Source organism: Oncorhynchus mykiss, chromosome 31 (genome assembly GCF_013265735.2).
Source record: "Oncorhynchus mykiss isolate Arlee chromosome 31, USDA_OmykA_1.1, whole genome shotgun sequence".
NCBI lineage: Eukaryota > Metazoa > Chordata > Actinopteri > Salmoniformes > Salmonidae > Oncorhynchus > Oncorhynchus mykiss.
The window spans coordinates 30,376,249-30,399,294 of NC_050571.1; the positions used below are offsets into that span (position 1 = coordinate 30,376,249).

A 23,046-nucleotide genomic window follows, 5' to 3' on the forward strand; every position below is an offset into this window, starting at 1 on the left:
CTCTCTCTGCATCTCGTGCTCTCTCTCTCTGCATCTCTCTCTCTCTCTCTGCATCTCTCTCTCTCTGCATCTCTCTCTCTCTGCATCTCTCTCTCTCTCTCTGCATCTCTCTCTCTCTCTGCATCTCTCTCTCTCTCTGCATCTCTCTCTCTCTTTGCATCTCTCTCTCTCTCTCTCTCTCTCTCTCTGCATCTCTCTCTCTCTCTGCATCTCTCTCTCTCTCTGCATCTCTCTCTGCATCTTGCTCGCTCTCTCTCTGCATCTTGCTCTCTGTTCTTTTAATCTGTTTCTAACACCATGGGACAACATCTCCACTGGTCTGTGGTCCTTTCATGTCATCCTCTCTGTCATCCTCTCTTTAGCATAATTGGCCGTCCGTTTGTCTGACTGCATACATGTCCCTCTGTCTATGCTTAAGCACTTTATAACGGCATTAGACCCATCTCCTCTAGTCTGCTAGTCTGTGTGGCTTTTCGTGTCATTGTTCATTGGCCGTAGAGTCTCCGGCAGATCATTATCTTATGGGGGAGAACAGAAGGAACGAGGAAGAGAGAAGGGGAGCCCGGATCTGTGTGCGGGGAGCACAGCCTTTATATTAAGCCTTATTTAATTAGACATTTTCTTTCTGTCCTCCCCTCCTCCCCATTTGTTTGTTTAGCTCTGTTGTTTTATGGGAGGAAGGGGAAGGAGGGGAGGGAAGGCAGTAGACAGAAGTGAGGTTGACATAGGATTACTGTTAATAAGCAGCTGAGGGACACGGGGGGGATGGGCTCCAGGGACTTTATGGCTTTTCATTACTGAGGTTTTATCATTCAAATGGTTCTCATCTGCTCTGAAACAATATGAGTCTTGACGACACACGGTGTGTTGTAACTTCAGTCAGGTTGGGTTTCTATAAATTCCTGAGATACATGGAGAGCACAGGAGGTTGGTGGCACCTTAATTGGGGAGGACGGGCTCGTGGTAATGGCTGGAGCGGAATCTGTGGAATGGTATCAAATACATCCAACACGGAGTTTCCATGCGTTTGCCATTCTATTTACTCTGTTCCAGCCATTATTATAAGCCGCCGTCCTCTCAGCAGCCTCCTGTGATAGAGGCAGTAAGATAGATCGATGGGATTGACAGATAAATGGATGGATCGATTCACATTCATTAGTTTTTTTCTCACATAGAGTTAAGATGTTAAAAGAGCTTTTCTGCTCCATTAGTCCCAAATAAAGGTCCTCCTCATCCTCCTGTCATTGAATAATGTCTGCTGGGATGAATGGCTTTTCATTAGCGACATAATTAGGAACTGCAGGCAGTGTTCAACATGGTCCATCACGGCAGCACAGCAGCTCATAGCACCATTAGACTGTGGTCAAAAATCTGTTTCTCGCTCTTTGCTTATTCTGAGAGAAACATTTCAATCAAAGCGTGCCCGTTGCCTTAGGGGAAAGATGGCTGTTGAAGGTCAGTTGAAATTTAAACGGCAGTAATTAGATTGCTGATTAGTCATTGCCTCCCAATGCAACTCTGAGAAATGGCTTATTGTGCTATGGGTGTGTGGAGGTAGGCTTGACAAGAGAAGGGAATGCCAGTGGCGCGTGTTGACTTAATGTCACCCATCCATTTAGCTTCCGCTCTGGTTGGCCTGGCAGGCACTGGAAACGCCAGGCTCATTCATCTCAGGTCTCCCACTCAGCGGCCACGCACGTGGCTTCTGTCATACCCCCCTGACACACACACACACACACACACACACACACACACACACACACACACACACACACACGTGTGCACTTTAAAACAGACAGACGGACATAAACAACCACACACGCACTACAGAAACAACGACACACACACAACCACCCACACCTGCAAATGCTCTCACTCCCCAGGGCGGTCATGCGTGCACATACACTCAGCCCACTCTGAAAAGCCCTGTGATTGATTGACAGACCCCAGCAGTTATTGGTATTCCAGCAGCGAGCCGCACCCACTATGAGTGACAATCGGATGGATGTTTTTGCAGGTCCAGACTCCTCATCCATTTTAAAACATTTCACCTGTCTCTCTGTCTTTTCTCCTTCTGTCTCCATCAGAAGGGCATCCCTATTGGCCAGTTCTGCTAGGACTTCAACGAGAAGACAGAAGAGCTCAAGGAAAGGAATCCCTCTGCCCATCCAGATTCATGTTAAGGTGTGTTAAAAATACTACTCACTCAGTGTACCCAGCCGTGCCCCCTACAGCTTACCGTTTCAGAGATCCTGCCTGATTTCACTGGCTGCATACCATTACCCAAGAACCTCCATTATTCATACTGTTCCACTGAAGTAAGCTTTTCCGTTTGCATTCATTAATCTAGCGTTTTCCGGGGGGACGTAAAAGTCTCCAAGAATTTCGCGTGTATAAGAGGATAGAATCATCGTAAAGAGGATAGAATCATCGTAAAGTGTCTTTTATGATTTTTTTTCATATGGTATTAATTTTTCATATCTCATACAGCAGTGTTTTTTGTTAATCATTTTCAAAGTCCTCTATCCAATTATACATGCATTGATGTCAGTGAATGTGGAATATCTAATGAGGGAACAGATTAAGCCTTGTAAACCCCATAGGCATTGACTTTGACAGAAAGACTCAGAACTTTGTCCAACCCACCTGCAGCCTCGCTCTTACTCACGGGCTCCATCTGCTGGTCACTACAAGCATCTCCTCACTACCCAAATGTCCTTTTGTGTATATAAAGGGGGATACCTAGTCGGTTGTACAACCGAAGGCATTCAACTAAAATGTGTTTTAACGCATTTAACCCAAACCCTTTAAATCAGAGAGGTGCGGAGGGCTGCCTTAATCAACATCCACGTCTTCGGCGCCCGGGGAACAGTGGATTAACTGCCTTGATCAGGGGCAGAACGACAGATTTTTACCTTGTCAGCTCGGGGATTCGATCCACCAACCTTTTGGTTACTGCAATGCTCGTAGAATTTCCCTTGCCGTGTTGATCTACTGAGTATTGTTTGTCATGCTTTATATAATACACTATATATACACCAGTATTTGGACACCTCTTCAAATTAGTGGATTTGGATATTTCAGCTTCACCCGTTGCTGACAGTTGTATAAAATCAAGCACACCGCCATGCAATCTCCATAGACAAACATAGGCAGTAGAATGGCCTAAGATCACCATGTGCAATGCCAAGCGTCGGCAGGAATGGTGTAAAGCTCACCGCAAATGGACTCTGGAGCAGTTGAAACGCGTTCTCTAGTGTGATGAATCGCGCTTTACCATCTGGCTGTCTGACTGACAAATCTGGGTTTGGCAGATGCCAGGAGAACACTATTTGCCCCCAATACATAGTGCCAACTGTAAAGTTTGGTGGAGGATGGTCTTGGGCTGTTTTTCATGGTTTGGGCTAGGTCCCTTAGTTCCAGTTAAGAGAGATCTTAACGCTACAGCATCTAATGACATTCTAGACAATTATGTGCTTCCAACTTTGTGGCTACAGTTTGGGGAAGGCCCTTTCCTGTTTCAGCATGACAATGCCTGGCCTGTACAGAGCCCTGACCTCAACCCCATCAAACACCTTTGGGATGATTTGGAACGCTGACTGCAAGCCAGGCCTAATTGCCCAGACTTGGTTTAGCTAGTATAGTGCAAGTGTCTCTCTCACTGGCATGCCACAGGGCTGTTGGAACCTTGCAGCCTCGATCAGCCTTGTATTCATTGTTCCTTCATTTCTTTGTCCCTGTCTCTGACTCATCCTGTTCAACAAAAAGGTAGGAACAGTAGCAAATCTTCCTATTTTACAAAGTCACCATCCCTAAATCAAGAGTAATTCTCGGATGTTGCTATTGTCCGCCAGATCGATGCCAGGAGATTTAGGCCACCCCAGCGAATGGCTATTTCATAAAAGAAAAATGGTGTCATTTCATTGTGAGGTCACTGATGATAGATAATTCCATTGACAAGTTAACGCAGAACAGAGGCTGTGAGAGCAACTTCCACTTCATACAGCGTCCGTTCCACTTTGATCACACCTTGATTGATAGATTCAAATGAACTCTCTTCCCTACTCTCTTGATCTAGCTCTCTTTCATGTCTTACTCATTCTCAATGCAGCCTGACAGGACGTATGACCTGAAGATCGGCCAACCCACAGTGTCTTACTTCCTCAAGCAGGTGGCTGGCATCCAGAAAGGGGGCCAGTAAAACCGGCAAGGTTTGGACATTGTTGGCTGGTTTCCCCCCCTCACTCCATCTCTGTAGCCGGCTGTCTGAGGCCAGGCCCGTACCGGACGGGCAGACGTCTCACACAGGGCGTTGAGGCGGAGATTGGACTTCTTTGATTGATGATATATTTATGATCGGGGGGGGGCTTTAAGCCAGGCAATTACAGGCAGGAGGAAGGTAGTGGGAAAAGTGGTGGGCTAAGGAAAGAGAATTATGGATTTCCTCCTTCTGTGCCAGCTCCTCCCTTTGATCACTTCCTCGTTTTTTCCTCCACACTCTGCCCTCCTTTTTGCTCCTTACCCTTTCTCATTATTCCACCGTTCGCTCCCCTCGGTTTCTTCATCCTATTTCCACTTTGGACTCTTATCTCTTTCTCCATCTCTAGGCTATGAGACAGCCGGGAGGGTGTCTGTGGAGGGCTGTGTATGAGATCACTCAGGTCAAGGCACAGGACGAGGCCTTGAAGATGCAGAATGCTTCCTTAGAGACGGTCGTCAAGAGCATCATCGGTTTGGCTCGCTCGTTGGGCGTTGAGATCGTCAACGAGTAAGACCCTTGTCTCAAAGTGCCTAGTGTCATTAATATTGGAACAATACTTGGCATTGAAAAACTCATTCTGTTGTACTCCCAGGTACACTACCGTTCAAACGTTTGTGGTCTCTTAGAAATGTCCTTGTTTTTTGAAAGAAAAGCAAAAACATTTGTCCATTAAAATAACATAATTGATCAGAAATGCAGTGTAGACATTGTTAATGTTGTAAATTACTATTGTAGCTGGAAACTGCTTTTTTTTAAATGGAATATCTACATAGGCCCATTATCAGCAACCATCACTCATGTGTTCCAATGGCACGTTGTGTAAGCTAATCCAAGTTGATAGGGTCATTAGGGTCATTAGAAAACCCTTTTGCAATTATGTTAGCACAGCTGAAAACTGTTCTGCTGATTTTAAAGAAGCAATAATATTGGCTGCCTTTAGACTAGTTGAGTATCTGGAGCATCAGCATTTGTGGGTTCGATTACGGGCTCAAAATGACCAGAAACAAAGACCTTTCTTCTGAAACTCGTCAGTCTATTCTTGTTCTGAGAAATTAGTATTTTCCATGCTTGAAATTGGCAAGAAACTGAAGATCTCATACAGCGTGGTGTACTACTCCTTCACAGAACAGCGCAAACTGGCTCTAACCAGAATAAAGAGGAGTGGGAAGCCCTGGTGCACAACTGAGTAAAAGGACAAGTACATTAGTGTCTAGTTTGAGAAACAGACGCCTAACAAGTCCTCAACTGGCAGCTTCGTTAAATAGTACCCGCAAAACACCAGTCTCAACGTCAACAGTGAAGAAGCGACTCTGGGATGCTGGCCTTCTATGCAGAGTTACAAAGAAAAAGCCATATCTCAGACTGGCCAATAAAAGATTAAGATGCGAAAAAGAACACAGACATTGGACAGAGGAAGATTGGGAAAAAGTGTTATGGACAGACAAATCTAAGTTTGAGGTGTTCGGATCACGAAGAACATTCGTGAGACGCAGAAAAAATGAAAAGATGCTGGAGGAGTGCTTGACGCAATCTGTCAAGCATGGTGGAGTCAATGTGATGGTCTGGGGGTGCAGTGCTTTGGTGGTAATACAGTGCTTTGGTGGTAAAGTGGGAGATTTGTACAGGATAAAAGGGATCTTGAAGAAGGAAGGCTATCACTCCATTTTGCAACGCCATGCCATAACCTGTGGACGGCGTTTAATTGGTGCCAATTTCCTCCTCCAACAGGACAATGACACAAAGCATAGCTCCAAACTATGCAAAGTCTATTTAGGGAAGACGCAGTCAGCTGGTATTCTGTCTATAATGTAGTGGCCAGCACAGTCACCGGATCTGAGAGGTGTTTCAGGAAGCATGGGGTGAAATCTTTCAAGATTACCTCAACAAATTGACAACTAGAATGCCGGAGGTCTGCAAGGCTGTAATTGCTGCAAATGGAGTGTTCTTTGACGAAAGCGAAGTTTGAAGGACACAATTATTATTTCAATTAAAAATCATTATTTATAACCTTGTCAACGTCTTGACTATTTCCTATTCATTTTCATTATTTCCTATTCCTATTCATGTATGTTTTCATGGAAAACAAGGACATTTCTAAGTGACCCCAAACTTTTGAATGGTTGTGTATGTGTTAACAGACTGTAATTAAGTGCCATTCTCATCATTGGCAAATGGTACTGTCCACTATTCAGTTAGGACCACTGTATCGTTGATAAAAAAATAGTTGTGCCACTTTATTCACTTTTTGTCTTATTTTCCCCTCTCTCTCTCTCTCTCTCTCTCTCTCCCAGTCTCTCACCCTGTCTCGCCTTACCTTCCTCCCTCTTATCCCACCTTCAGTTTATCGGCAGAGGAGTCTAACACTTTCCTGGAGGAGAAGGAGAGGCTGAGAGCCGAGGCTGCAGCCGAAGCAGTCAGTGAAGAAGAAATGAGGACCACCCCATATCCTACATATGCATTTATACTGACCCTGTACTGTACACATACAACTCACATACACACGTTCTGTCATAACTGTCATTTACAGTAGATCTGTATTTCTTAGCAAAATAAACTTGTATGATTTTAAGTGTAGTTGAGTGTGTTTTTATGCCAATTTTCTCAACGAGATTCATGTTTTCTCTAGAGTTTATTAAATACAAACAATGTGCAGAAGATGATTTAAGGAATGTATCTCATCTCTCAATATTGGCATCAAACCAAGCTGTATTAAAGGAATTTGTTATAAAAATTGCTGCATCTTCTTTCATTTGCCATCTATCAAATTAAAAAAGGGTTGAATGGTCCAGAAGAAGTGGTTTTCCTGTGCTTTATATACACTGAGTATACCAAACATTAAGTCCACCTTAATATTGAGTTACATGGCCCATGTCTCCAGCGCTTCCCACAGTTGTCAAGTTGGCTAGATGTCCTTTGGGTGGTGGGCCATTCTTGATACAAAAGGAAACTGTTGAGCATGAAAAAAACCAGCAGGTTTGCAGTTGTTGACACAAACCGGTGCGCCTGGCACATACTACCATACTCTGTTCAAAGGCACTTAAGGCTTAAAAGTACTTCTTTAACCTGTGTTGTGTCTTTGGCTTTTCCCGATTAAGTGAAATGATGTGCTATTCTATAAAATAATTTCTCCGTAATTAATATTACCTGATTGAGCTACTCATGTGAATGTAATTAACTAGAGTCGGGGCACCACAAAATAATATTTATAGAGCTGTTATCTTCCGAATAAACTCTTAAAGACTTGGTAATATTTTACATCAATAGCAGTCAATATTAATAGTCACCTTAATTCAGTCTCATCTGAAAGTTGTAAATTCTTGGTTATCTTCACGAACCCTGGCTAACAAGTTGAATCAACGATACAAAATTGGGTTTATTTATTTACTAAATACCTAACTAATCACACAGAATTACACATAACTAATCATAACTTGATTACAAATTACGTCATAAAGGAAAACGTCCCTAGCGGGCGGACAAATATGACAGCTTGTTACACAAAAGAAAAGGGTCTGGGTTTGAGTGAAAGAGCGGGAAGACTGAGGAACAAAGGGCGAAGCTGTGCTATCGTAAATACAGTATCTTATGCATTCTAAATTACCGCCCATTTGGAAAAGGAAAATGCAATAAATACTTACTCTTGAGCTGCGTTTCGGTAGGTTGGTGGTAGATGGGAGGCCGTGTTGCCAAACCGAGTCCTTTGTCCTTTGAAGAATGTCTCTGGTGGTCAATTGGATACGTTGTAGTAACGTTGTGTGATAGACGAGATACTCTCTGTTCCTTCCTAACCCTCGTTTGCAGCTGCTGTTGCTGACTCAACGGCTAGGAGGTATCACTTCTGTAGTAAATAAGAGTTTAAAGTTCATACCATTCGCAACCAAAGCTCACGCTGATGTTGGCTTCGTTCTGTAGTTATTATCTGAACCATTCTGACATCGGACCGTCGTCCTCACATCCTCGGAACAGAAGATTATATTGTTGTCAAGGCTTTATATAGGAAGGGAGAGGAGGGCGTGTTTGAAAAGTTTTATAACCCATGTCCCTTCACAGGGGCGGGCCACTGATTGAGCAGAGCCCTAACCTTATGAAAACCCAAATCTCTCATTAGGAATTAAAATACATTTAATCTCTTCACCAATCATTTATTTTCAAACATATAAATTGAACAATTCCATGTGAATCCCATAACTACAATGTGCAGACTTTCCACTGTAGAGTTTGTCATCTTATCATTGATGAGAATGTCTCAGATGACAACCGAACTGACATCATATTCATTAAGTACCACCGCATATGTTCAATTGGTCTGATTACCAGAATATAGTTAATTTCCCCCCCACCTTCTGATGTTCCCAGAATCTCTATGTTAACCAAGGGGTTTTCAAATTTCACATCAGTAGGGTAGAGAGAGGAAACAGGGGGGAAGAGGTATTTATGACCGTCATAAACCTACCCCCCAGGCCAATGTCATGACACCTGTATCCTCCCCTTCATCTACACTGATTGAAGTAGATTTTACAAGTGACATCAATAAGGGATCATAGCTTTCACCTGGTCAGTCTGTCATGGAAAGAGCAGGTGTTTGTAATGTTTTGTATACTCTGTGTATATTTCCACACAATGAGGTTGGAATAATAATGTGAAAATGATAATTACATTTTAGTGTTATGGCTGTTAGAAAATATTTAGTTTTGGGGATTGAAGTTTTGGCCTTCCTGGTGACATCACCAGGTGGTATAAGTTAATAGACCAAGAACGAAGAGTTTCAAACCTCTGTCTATAACAGCTAGTTTTCAGGTTGCATATCCCTCCCATTAGGCTCACCCTTCACTACCAGACAGTCCTAGCAAAATTCTTATTAACAAATATTTACTACTTATCCTTTTACTGTAAAATATATTGCAAAACTAGTTAAATTCGTTTTTATAACTTTACACATTTACTTTATGATTCCATCCTTATAAATGTAATGCCTGATTGCCTGAAGTGAAGGGCCATAGAGAATGATAGAGGCCTCTAGTGGCCAAAAAGGTCATATTAGCATGGGCAAGGCCATTGAGGGCTTCCACCATTCTAATGTAGTCAAATGGGTGGGACTTCCAACTTTATTGGTTGATCCCTCCTGGTGACCCTGTTGGAGTCATGTCCAACCGGATTATCAGGAGGGATCAGCCAGTCGTGAAGAATAAAATGTACTACTTCAAAAGAGAGAGACTCAATGGCTGCTCATGCTGTCACAGACGCTATAGATGCCGCATTCTAAACAACTGGGTACTCGGAAATCTCAGACTTCCGACCTCAGTGCATTCAAAACAACTGGGAACTTGGGAAAATAAATAGCTCTGACTGGGGGGAAAAAACTATTTGAACAGTCATCCTACTCGGAATTCCAACTTGGGAACTCGGGCCTCTTTCTATAGCGCCGACTATAGAAAAGCACTTACTCATTTTTTTTTACCATGTTTATTCTCTTACAGACACCTTAAAGCATACTTTTAAATTAAATTATGTGAGCTAAACAGAAACATGAAAAAATATATACAAATATTTTCCTTAAAGTATAAGTTTTAGAAAGTTCTAACGTTACTGTCCCCACTACAAAACAAAATACTTAAATATATGTAATTTTGTCCTTGAAACATTTAAATGAAATAATGTATAATTCCGTTCATTCTTATGGAGGACTGCTTTTCTGAGGAGTGCCAATATGACCGACCTCTCATTGGCCAAAAAATAGCATCAGCGATCCAGGATGTATATACCTCATTGGCTGAATGGCACCATAAATCGCTAAGGATCATGACGAAAGTGGCTGTAACTAGCAAAGGATCATGGTCAACGTAGCGGTTTTCATCCTACCTGCTTGCTAGTACTACAAACCAATCTAGCCAAATGTAGCGAGCTAGCTAGGTAGCTGTGTTTGCTATACCTAAAATGTACTCTAATCACAGGCGGCAGGTGGCACTTTAATTGGGGTGGACGGGCTTTTAGTAATGGCTGGAGCGGAATCAATGGAATGGTATCAAACACATCAAACATGTTATCCATGTGGTTAATACCATTCCATTCACTCCATTCCAGCCATTATTATGAGCTGTCCTCCCCTCAGCAGCCTCCGGTGACTATAATCTAACGTTATAGCTAGTTAGTTAGCTAGCCTCTGTGTCTCTCATTAGGAGCAAAACTGGAGAAGTGTTTTGATGATGATGATGGCTGAGGGTAAAGGAATGACTGACTAGTAGTATATTTAGATTCTACTGTATATACACTTGAGTATGCAAAACATGAAGAACACCTGCTCTTTCCATGACATAGACTGACCAGGTGAAAGCTTATCCCTTATTGATGTCACTTGTAAAATACACTTCAATCAGTGTAGATGAAGGGGAGGAGATAGGTTAAAGAAGGATTTTTAAGAAACATGGATTGTGTATGTGTGCCATTCAGAGGGTGAATGGGCAAGACAGAAGACTGACGTGCCTTTGAATGGGACATGTTAGTAGGTGCCAAGCGCACCGGTTTGTGTCAAGAACTGCAATGCTGCAGAGTTTTTCAGCCTCCAACAGAAGCATTGGAGTCAACACGGGCCATCATGTTCACTCCAACAAGAGGGACGGGGGTGCAACTTAATATTCCTAATGTTTGGTATATTCAGTGCCATAACTGTTCCTCCGTACTGCTGTGTAAATTCACGTCGGTCTTCAGAGCAATTAAACGTTGTCTTGAATACAAGCCATGTCTATTTATTTGCTATATTGACAGACTAATCTACTGTTTTATTGAAACATGTTTACTTGCCAACAAATTCAAGTTTAAATTATACACCAACTCCATGCAGCTGGAATCATTTAGTCACTTGTCAGTACACTAGTAAAAAATATTTGAAACAATTATATACATATGTACGACAGCTAGCAATATCTAGACCACAATGCAGTTGTGAGCATACTTGGCATTCTATATTATACTACAACATCGGTCTAACTGAATATGGATGTTGTTGGTTGAATGTTCCAGAATGATCTTCATCTGGTGAACTTATTGTTTTGGGTAATGGCAGCTGGTTTAGCAGGCTTTGGTGATGTTCTTCACTACCCTCTACTTTGACAGCGGGTATATTGGTTGGTACTGCACAGCTCTTGGAAAGACATAAAGACTGATCATGAGGATGTGTAGAACATGAAGACTGATCATGAGGAGGTGTAAAACATGAAGACTGATCATGAGGATGTGTAGAACATGAAGACTGATCATGAGGATGTGTAAAACATGAAGACTGATCATGTGGATGTGTAAAACATGAAGACATGAGGCTGTGTAAAACATAAAGACTAATCATGTGGATGTGTAAAACATGAAGACTGATCATGAGGATGTGTAAATCATAAAGACTGAACATGTGGATGTGTAAAACATGAAGACTGATCATGTAGATGTGTAAACATGAAGACTGATCATGTGGATGTGTAAAACATAAAGACTGATCATGTGGATGTGTAAAACATGAAGACTGATCATGTGGATGTGTAAAACATGAAGACATGAGGCTGTGTAAAACATAAAGACTAATCATGTGGATGTGTAAAACATGAAGACTGATCATGTGGATGTGTAAAACATGAAGACATGAGGCTGTGTAAAACATAAAGACTAATCATATGGATGTGTAAAACATGAAGACTGAACATGTGGATGTGTAAAACATGAAGACTGATCATGAGAATGTGTAAAACATGAAGACATGAGGATGTGTAAATCATAAAGACTAATCATGAGGATGTGTAAAACATGAAGGCACGAGGATGTGTAAAACATGAAGACACGAGGATGTGTAAAACATGAAGACTGATCATGTGGATGTGTAAAACAAAGACTGATCATGTGGATGTGTAAAACATGAAGACATGAGGATGTGTAAAACATGAAGACATGAGGATGTGTAAAACATGAAGACATGTGGATGTGTAAAACATAAAAACATGAGGATGTGTAAAACATGAAGACATGAGGATGTGTAAAACATGAAGACATGTGGATGTGTAAAACATAAAGACATGATGATGTGTAAAACATGAAGACATGAGGATGTGTAAAACATGAAGACATGAGGATGTGTAAAACATGAAGACATGTGGATGTGTAAAACATAAAGACATGAGGATGTGTAAAACATAAAGACATGAGGATGTGTAAAACATAAAGACTGATCATGAGGATGTGTAAAACATGAAGACACGAGGATGTGTAAAACATGAAGACACAAGGATGTGTAAAACATGAAGACTGATCATGTGGATGTGTAAAACAAAGACTGATCATGTGGATGTGTATAACATGAAGACATGATGATGTGTAAAACATGAAGACTGATCATGTGGATGTGTAAAACAAAGACTGATCATGTGGATGTGTAAAACATGAAGACATGATGATGTGTAAAACATGAAGACTGATCATGTGGATGTGTAAAACAAAGACTGATCATGTGGATGTGTAAAACATGAAGACTGATCATGTGTAAAACATGAAGACATGTGGATGTGTAAAACATAAAGACATGTGGATGTGTAAAACATAAAGACATGAGGATGTGTAAAACATGAAGACATGAGGATGTGTAAAACATGAAGACATGAGGATGTGTAAAACATAAAGACATGAGGATGTGTAAAACACGAAGACATGAGGATGTGTAAAACATGAAGACATGAGGATGTGTAAAACATAAAGACATGTGGATGTGTAAAACATAAAGACATGTGGATGTGTAAAACATGAAGACATGAGGATGTGTAAAACATAAAGACATGTGGATGTGTAAAACATAAAGACATGAGGATGTGTAAAACATGAAGACATGAGGATGTGTAAAACATGAAGACATGAGGATGTGTAAAACATAAAGACATGTGGATGTGTAAAACATAAAGACATGAGGGTGTGTAAAACATAAAGACATGAGGATGTGTAAAACATAAAGACTGATCATGTGGATGTGTAAAACATGAAGACATGAGGATGTGTAAAACATGAAGACTGATCATGTGGATGTGTAAAACATGAAGACATGAGGATGTGTAAAACATGAAGACTGAGCATGTGGATGTGTAAAACATGAAGACTGATCATGTGGATGTGTAAAACATGAAGACTGAGCATGTGGATGTGTAAAACATGAAGACTGATCATGTGGATGTGTAAAACATGAAGACTGAGCATGTGGATGTGTAAAACATGAAGACTGATCATGTGGATGTGCAAAACATGAAGACTGATCATGTGGATGTGTAAAACATGAAGACTGAGCATGTGGATGTGTAAAACATGAAGACTGATCATGTGGATGTGTAAAACATGAAGACTGAGCATGTGGATGTGTAAAACATGAAGACTGAGCATGTGGATGTGTAAAACATGAAGACTAATCATGTGGATGTGTAAAACATGAAGACTGATCATGTGGATGTGTAAAACATGAAGAGATGAGGATGTGTAAAACATAAAGACTAATCATGTGGATGTGTAAAACATGAAGACTGATCATGTGGATGTGTAAAACATGAAGAGATGAGGATGTGTAAAACATAAAGACTAATCATGTGGATGTGTAAAACATGAAGACTGAACATGTGGATGTGTAAAACATGAAGACTGATCATGAGAATGTGTAAAACATGAAGACATGAGGATGTGTAAATCATAAAGACTAATCATGAGGATGTGTAAAACATGAAGACACGAGGATGTGTAAAACATGAAGACACGAGGATGTGTAAAACATGAAGACTGATCATGTGGATGTGTAAAACAAAGACTGATCATTTGGATGTGTAAAACATAAAGACATGAGGATGTGTAAAACATGAAGACATGAGGATGTGTAAAACATGAAGACATGAGGATGTGTAAAACATGAAGACATGAGGATGTGTAAAACATGAAGACATGTGGATGTGTAAAACATAAAAACATGAGGATGTGTAAAACATGAAGACATGAGGATGTGTAAAACACGAAGACATGAGGATGTGTAAAACATGAAGACATGAGGATGTGTAAAACATGAAAACATGTGGATGTGTAAAACATAAAGACATGATGATGTGTAAAACATGAAGACATGAGGATGTGTAAAACATGAAGACATGAGGATGTGTAAAACATGAAAACATGTGGATGTGTAAAACATAAAGACATGATGATGTGTAAAACATGAAGACATGAGGATGTGTAAAACATGAAGACATGAGGATGTGTAAAACATGAAGACATGTGGATGTGTAAAACATAAAGACATGAGGATGTGTAAAACATAAAGACATGAGGATGTGTAAATCATAAAGACTGATCATGAGGATGTGTAAAACATGAAGACACGAGGATGTGTAAAACATGAAGACACAAGGATGTGTAAAACATGAAGACTGATCATGTGGATGTGTAAAACAAAGACTGATCATGTGGATGTGTAAAACATGAAGACATGATGATGTGTAAAACATGAAGACTGATCATGTGGATGTGTAAAACAAAGACTGATCATGTGGATGTGTAAAACATGAAGACTGATCATGTGTAAAACATGAAGACATGTGGATGTGTAAAACATAAAGACATGTGGATGTGTAAAACATGAAGACATGAGGATGTGTAAAACATGAAGACATGAGGATGTGTAAAACATAAAGACATGAGGATGTGTAAAACACGAAGACATGAGGATGTGTAAAACATGAAGACATGAGGATGTGTAAAACATAAAGACATGTGGATGTGTAAAACATAAAGACATGTGGATGTGTAAAACATGAAGACATGAGGATGTGTAAAACATAAAGACATGTGGATGTGTAAAACATAAAGACATGTGGATGTGTAAAACATGAAGACATGAGGATGTGTAAAACATAAAGACATGTGGATGTGTAAAACATAAAGACATGAGGATGTGTAAAACATGAAGACATGAGGATGTGTAAAACATGAAGACATGAGGATGTGTAAAACATAAAGACATGTGGATGTGTAAAACATAAAGACATGAGGATGTGTAAAACATAAAGACATGAGGATGTGTAAAACATAAAGACTGATCATGTGGATGTGTAAAACATGAAGACATGAGGATGTGTAAAACATGAAGACTGAGCATGTGGATGTGTAAAACATGAAGACTGAGCATGTGGATGTGTAAAACATGAAGACTGATCATGTGGATGTGTAAAACATGAAGACTGAGCATGTGGATGTGTAAAACATGAAGACTGATCATGTGGATGTGTAAAACATGAAGACTGAGCATGTGGATGTGTAAAACATGAAGACTGATCATGTGGATGTGTAATACAAAGACTGATCATGTGGATGTGTAAAACATGAAGACTGATCATGTGTAAAACATGAAGACATGTGGATGTGTAAAACATAAAGACATGTGGATGTGTAAAACATGAAGACATGAGGATGTGTAAAACATAAAGACATGTGGATGTGTAAAACATAAAGACATGAGGATGTGTAAAACATGAAGACATGAGGATGTGTAAAACATGAAGACATGAGGATGTGTAAAACATAAAGACATGAGGATGTGTAAAACACGAAGACATGAGGATGTGTAAAACATGAAGACATGAGGATGTGTAAAACATAAAGACATGTGGATGTGTAAAACATAAAGACATGTGGATGTGTAAAACAAGAAGACATGAGGATGTGTAAAACATAAAGACATGTGGATGTGTAAAACATAAAGACATGAGGATGTGTAAAACATGAAGACATGAGGATGTGTAAAACATGAAGACATGAGGATGTGTAAAACATAAAGACATGTGGATGTGTAAAACATAAAGACATGAGGATGTGTAAAACATAAAGACATGAGGATGTGTAAAACATAAAGACTGATCATGTGGATGTGTAAAACATGAAGACATGAGGATGTGTAAAACATGAAGACTGAGCATGTGGATGTGTAAAACAAAGACTGATCATTTGGATGTGTAAAACATAAAGACATGAGGATGTGTAAAACATGAAGACATGAGGATGTGTAAAACATGAAGACATGAGGATGTGTAAAACATGAAGACATGAGGATGTGTAAAACATGAAGACATGTGGATGTGTAAAACATAAAAACATGAGGATGTGTAAAACATGAAGACATGAGGATGTGTAAAACACGAAGACATGAGGATGTGTAAAACATGAAGACATGAGGATGTGTAAAACATGAAAACATGTGGATGTGTAAAACATAAAGACATGATGATGTGTAAAACATGAAGACATGAGGATGTGTAAAACATGAAAACATGTGGATGTGTAAAACATGAAGACATGATGATGTGTAAAACATGAAGACATGAGGATGTGTAAAACATGAAGACATGAGGATGTGTAAAACATGAAGACATGTGGATGTGTAAAACATAAAGACATGAGGATGTGTAAAACATAAAGACATGAGGATGTGTAAATCATAAAGACTGATCATGAGGATGTGTAAAACATGAAGACACGAGGATGTGTAAAACATGAAGACACAAGGATGTGTAAAACATGAAGACTGATCATGTGGATGTGTAAAACAAAGACTGATCATGTGGATGTGTAAAACATGAAGACATGATGATGTGTAAAACATGAAGACTGATCATGTGGATGTGTAAAACAAAGACTGATCATGTGGATGTGTAAAACATGAAGACTGATCATGTGTAAAACATGAAGACATGTGGATGTGTAAAACATAAAGACATGAGGATGTGTAAAACATAAAGACATGAGGGTGTGTAAAACATAAAGACATGAGGATGTGTAAAACATAAAGACATGAGGGTGTGTAAAACATAAAGACATGAGGATGTGTAAAACATAAAGACTGATCATGTGGATGTGTAAAACATGAAGACATGAGGATGTGTAAAACATGAAGACTGATCATGTGGATGTGTAAAACATGAAGACATGAGGATGTGTAAAACATGAAGACTGAGAATGTGGATGTGTAAAACATGAAGACTGAGCATGTGGATGTGTAAAACATGAAGACTGATCATGTGGATGTGTAAAACATGAAGACTGAGCATGTGGATGTGTAAAACATGAAGACTGATCATGTGGATGTGTAAAACATGAAGACTGAGCATGTGGATGTGTAAAACATGAAGACTGATCATGTGGATGTGCAAAACATGAAGACTGATCATGTGGATGTGTAAAACATGAAGACTGAGCATGTGGATGTGTAAAACATGAAGACTGATCATGTGGATGTGTAAAACATGAAGACTGAGCATGTGGATGTGTAAAACATGAAGACTGAGCATGTGGATGTGTAAAACATGAAGACTAATCATGTGGATGTGTAAAACATGAAGACTGATCATGTGGATGTGTAAAACATGAAGAGATGAGGATGTGTAAAACATAAAGACTAATCATGTGGATGTGTAAAACATGAAGACTGATCATGTGGATGTGTAAAACATGAAGAGATGAGGATGTGTAAAACATAAAGACTAATCATGTGGATGTGTAAAACATGAAGACTGAACATGTGGATGTGTAAAACATGAAGACTGATCATGAGAATGTGTAAAACATGAAGACATGAGGATGTGTAAATCATAAAGACTAATCATGAGGATGTGTAAAACATGAAGACACGAGGATGTGTAAAACATGAAGACACGAGGATGTGTAAAACATGAAGACTGATCATGTGGATGTGTAAAACAAAGACTGATCATTTGGATGTGTAAAACATAAAGACATGAGGATGTGTAAAACATGAAGACATGAGGATGTGTAAAACATGAAGACATGAGGATGTGTAAAACATGAAGACATGAGGATGTGTAAAACATGAAGACATGTGGATGTGTAAAACATAAAAACATGAGGATGTGTAAAACATGAAGACATGAGGATGTGTAAAACACGAAGACATGAGGATGTGTAAAACATGAAGACATGAGGATGTGTAAAACATGAAAACATGTGGATGTGTAAAACATAAAGACATGATGATGTGTAAAACATGAAGACATGAGGATGTGTAAAACATGAAGACATGAGGATGTGTAAAACATGAAAACATGTGGATGTGTAAAACATAAAGACATGATGATGTGTAAAACATGAAGACATGAGGATGTGTAAAACATGAAGACATGAGGATGTGTAAAACATGAAGACATGTGGATGTGTAAAACATAAAGACATGAGGATGTGTAAAACATAAAGACATGAGGATGTGTAAATCATAAAGACTGATCATGAGGATGTGTAAAACATGAAGACACGAGGATGTGTAAAACATGAAGACACAAGGATGTGTAAAACATGAAGACTGATCATGTGGATGTGTAAAACAAAGACTGATCATGTGGATGTGTAAAACATGAAGACATGATGATGTGTAAAACATGAAGACTGATCATGTGGATGTGTAAAACAAAGACTGATCATGTGGATGTGTAAAACATGAAGACTGATCATGTGTAAAACATGAAGACATGTGGATGTGTAAAACATAAAGACATGTGGATGTGTAAAACATGAAGACATGAGGATGTGTAAAACATGAAGACATGAGGATGTGTAAAACATAAAGACATGAGGATGTGTAAAACACGAAGACATGAGGATGTGTAAAACATGAAGACATGAGGATGTGTAAAACATAAAGACATGTGGATGTGTAAAACATAAAGACATGTGGATGTGTAAAACATGAAGACATGAGGATGTGTAAAACATAAAGACATGTGGATGTGTAAAACATAAAGACATGTGGATGTGTAAAACATGAAGACATGAGGATGTGTAAAACATAAAGACATGTGGATGTGTAAAACATAAAGACATGAGGATGTGTAAAACATGAAGACATGAGGATGTGTAAAACATGAAGACATGAGGATGTGTAAAACATAAAGACATGTGGATGTGTAAAACATAAAGACATGAGGATGTGTAAAACATAAAGACATGAGGATGTGTAAAACATAAAGACTGATCATGTGGATGTGTAAAACATGAAGACATGAGGATGTGTAAAACATGAAGACTGAGCATGTGGATGTGTAAAACATGAAGACTGAGCATGTGGATGTGTAAAACATGAAGACTGATCATGTGGATGTGTAAAACATGAAGACTGAGCATGTGGATGTGTAAAACATGAAGACTGATCATGTGGATGTGTAAAACATGAAGACTGAGCATGTGGATGTGTAAAACATGAAGACTGATCATGTGGATGTGTAATACAAAGACTGATCATGTGGATGTGTAAAACATGAAGACTGATCATGTGTAAAACATGAAGACATGTGGATGTGTAAAACATAAAGACATGTGGATGTGTAAAACATGAAGACATGAGGATGTGTAAAACATAAAGACATGTGGATGTGTAAAACATAAAGACATGAGGATGTGTAAAACATGAAGACATGAGGATGTGTAAAACATGAAGACATGAGGATGTGTAAAACATAAAGACATGAGGATGTGTAAAACACGAAGACATGAGGATGTGTAAAACATGAAGACATGAGGATGTGTAAAACATAAAGACATGTGGATGTGTAAAACATAAAGACATGTGGATGTGTAAAACAAGAAGACATGAGGATGTGTAAAACATAAAGACATGTGGATGTGTAAAACATAAAGACATGAGGATGTGTAAAACATGAAGACATGAGGATGTGTAAAACATGAAGACATGAGGATGTGTAAAACATAAAGACATGTGGATGTGTAAAACATAAAGACATGAGGATGTGTAAAACATAAAGACATGAGGATGTGTAAAACATAAAGACTGATCATGTGGATGTGTAAAACATGAAGACATGAGGATGTGTAAAACATGAAGACTGAGCATGTGGATGTGTAAAACAAAGACTGATCATTTGGATGTGTAAAACATAAAGACATGAGGATGTGTAAAACATGAAGACATGAGGATGTGTAAAACATGAAGACATGAGGATGTGTAAAACATGAAGACATGAGGATGTGTAAAACATGAAGACATGTGGATGTGTAAAACATAAAAACATGAGGATGTGTAAAACATGAAGACATGAGGATGTGTAAAACACGAAGACATGAGGATGTGTAAAACATGAAGACATGAGGATGTGTAAAACATGAAAACATGTGGATGTGTAAAACATAAAGACATGATGATGTGTAAAACATGAAGACATGAGGATGTGTAAAACATGAAAACATGTGGATGTGTAAAACATGAAGACATGATGATGTGTAAAACATGAAGACATGAGGATGTGTAAAACATGAAGACATGAGGATGTGTAAAACATGAAGACATGTGGATGTGTAAAACATAAAGACATGAGGATGTGTAAAACATAAAGACATGAGGATGTGTAAATCATAAAGACTGATCATGAGGATGTGTAAAACATGAAGACACGAGGATGTGTAAAACATGAAGACACAAGGATGTGTAAAACATGAAGACTGATCATGTGGATGTGTAAAACAAAGACTGATCATGTGGATGTGTAAAACATGAAGACATGATGATGTGTAAAACATGAAGACTGATCATGTGGATGTGTAAAACAAAGACTGATCATGTGGATGTGTAAAACATGAAGACTGATCATGTGTAAAACATGAAGACATGTGGATGTGTAAAACATAAAGACATGAGGATGTGTAAAACATAAAGACATGAGGGTGTGTAAAACATAAAGACATGAGGATGTGTAAAACATAAAGACATGAGGGTGTGTAAAACATAAAGACATGAGGATGTGTAAAACATAAAGACTGATCATGTGGATGTGTAAAACATGAAGACATGAGGATGTGTAAAACATGAAGACTGATCATGTGGATGTGTAAAACATGAAGACATGAGGATGTGTAAAACATGAAGACTGAGAATGTGGATGTGTAAAACATGAAGACTGAGCATGTGGATGTGTAAAACATGAAGACTGATCATGTGGATGTGTAAAACATGAAGACTGAGCATGTGGATGTGTAAAACATGAAGACTGATCATGTGGATGTGTAAAACATGAAGACTGAGCATGTGGATGTGTAAAACATGAAGACTGATCATGTGGATGTGCAAAACATGAAGACTGATCATGTGGATGTGTAAAACATGAAGACTGAGCATGTGGATGTGTAAAACATGAAGACTGATCATGTGGATGTGTAAAACATGAAGACTGAGCATGTGGATGTGTAAAACATGAAGACTGAGCATGTGGATGTGTAAAACATGAAGACTAATCATGTGGATGTGTAAAACATGAAGACTGATCATGTGGATGTGTAAAACATGAAGAGATGAGGATGTGTAAAACATAAAGACTAATCATGTGGATGTGTAAAACATGAAGACTGATCATGTGGATGTGTAAAACATGAAGAGATGAGGATGTGTAAAACATAAAGACTAATCATGTGGATGTGTAAAACATGAAGACTGAACATGTGGATGTGTAAAACATGAAGACTGATCATGAGAATGTGTAAAACATGAAGACATGAGGATGTGTAAATCATAAAGACTAATCATGAGGATGTGTAAAACATGAAGACACGAGGATGTGTAAAACATGAAGACACGAGGATGTGTAAAACATGAAGACTGATCATGTGGATGTGTAAAACAAAGACTGATCATTTGGATGTGTAAAACATAAAGACATGAGGATGTGTAAAACATGAAGACATGAGGATGTGTAAAACATGAAGACATGAGGATGTGTAAAACATGAAGACATGAGGATGTGTAAAACATGAAGACATGTGGATGTGTAAAACATAAAAACATGAGGATGTGTAAAACATGAAGACATGAGGATGTGTAAAACACGAAGACATGAGGATGTGTAAAACATGAAGACATGAGGATGTGTAAAACATGAAAACATGTGGATGTGTAAAACATAAAGACATGATGATGTGTAAAACATGAAGACATGAGGATGTGTAAAACATGAAGACATGAGGATGTGTAAAACATGAAAACATGTGGATGTGTAAAACATAAAGACATGATGATGTGTAAAACATGAAGACATGAGGATGTGTAAAACATGAAGACATGAGGATGTGTAAAACATGAAGACATGTGGATGTGTAAAACATAAAGACATGAGGATGTGTAAAACATAAAGACATGAGGATGTGTAAATCATAAAGACTGATCATGAGGATGTGTAAAACATGAAGACACGAGGATGTGTAAAACATGAAGACACAAGGATGTGTAAAACATGAAGACTGATCATGTGGATGTGTAAAACAAAGACTGATCATGTGGATGTGTAAAACATGAAGACATGATGATGTGTAAAACATGAAGACTGATCATGTGGATGTGTAAAACAAAGACTGATCATGTGGATGTGTAAAACATGAAGACTGATCATGTGTAAAACATGAAGACATGTGGATGTGTAAAACATAAAGACATGTGGATGTGTAAAACATGAAGACATGAGGATGTGTAAAACATGAAGACATGAGGATGTGTAAAACATAAAGACATGAGGATGTGTAAAACACGAAGACATGAGGATGTGTAAAACATGAAGACATGAGGATGTGTAAAACATAAAGACATGTGGATGTGTAAAACATAAAGACATGTGGATGTGTAAAACATGAAGACATGAGGATGTGTAAAACATAAAGACATGTGGATGTGTAAAACATAAAGACATGTGGATGTGTAAAACATGAAGACATGAGGATGTGTAAAACAT

The 23,046-nt window shown here is 38.8% G+C and overlaps 1 protein-coding gene across 1 annotated transcript in view; it reads left to right on the forward strand.

The window, feature by feature from the left end:
• LOC110504976 (39S ribosomal protein L11, mitochondrial) overlaps positions 1 to 6,992 on the forward strand; it is a 61,418-nt gene extending 54,426 nt beyond the window's left edge. The window contains 5 exon segments of the mRNA XM_036969772.1: positions 2,088 to 2,150; positions 2,152 to 2,184; positions 4,112 to 4,222; positions 4,620 to 4,768; positions 6,602 to 6,992. Of these exon segments, the coding sequence (XP_036825667.1) occupies positions 2,088 to 2,150; positions 2,152 to 2,184; positions 4,112 to 4,222; positions 4,620 to 4,768; positions 6,602 to 6,791 (546 nt within the window). The 3' untranslated portion in view covers positions 6,792 to 6,992.
• Positions 6,993 to 23,046: the final 16,054 nt, after the last annotated feature.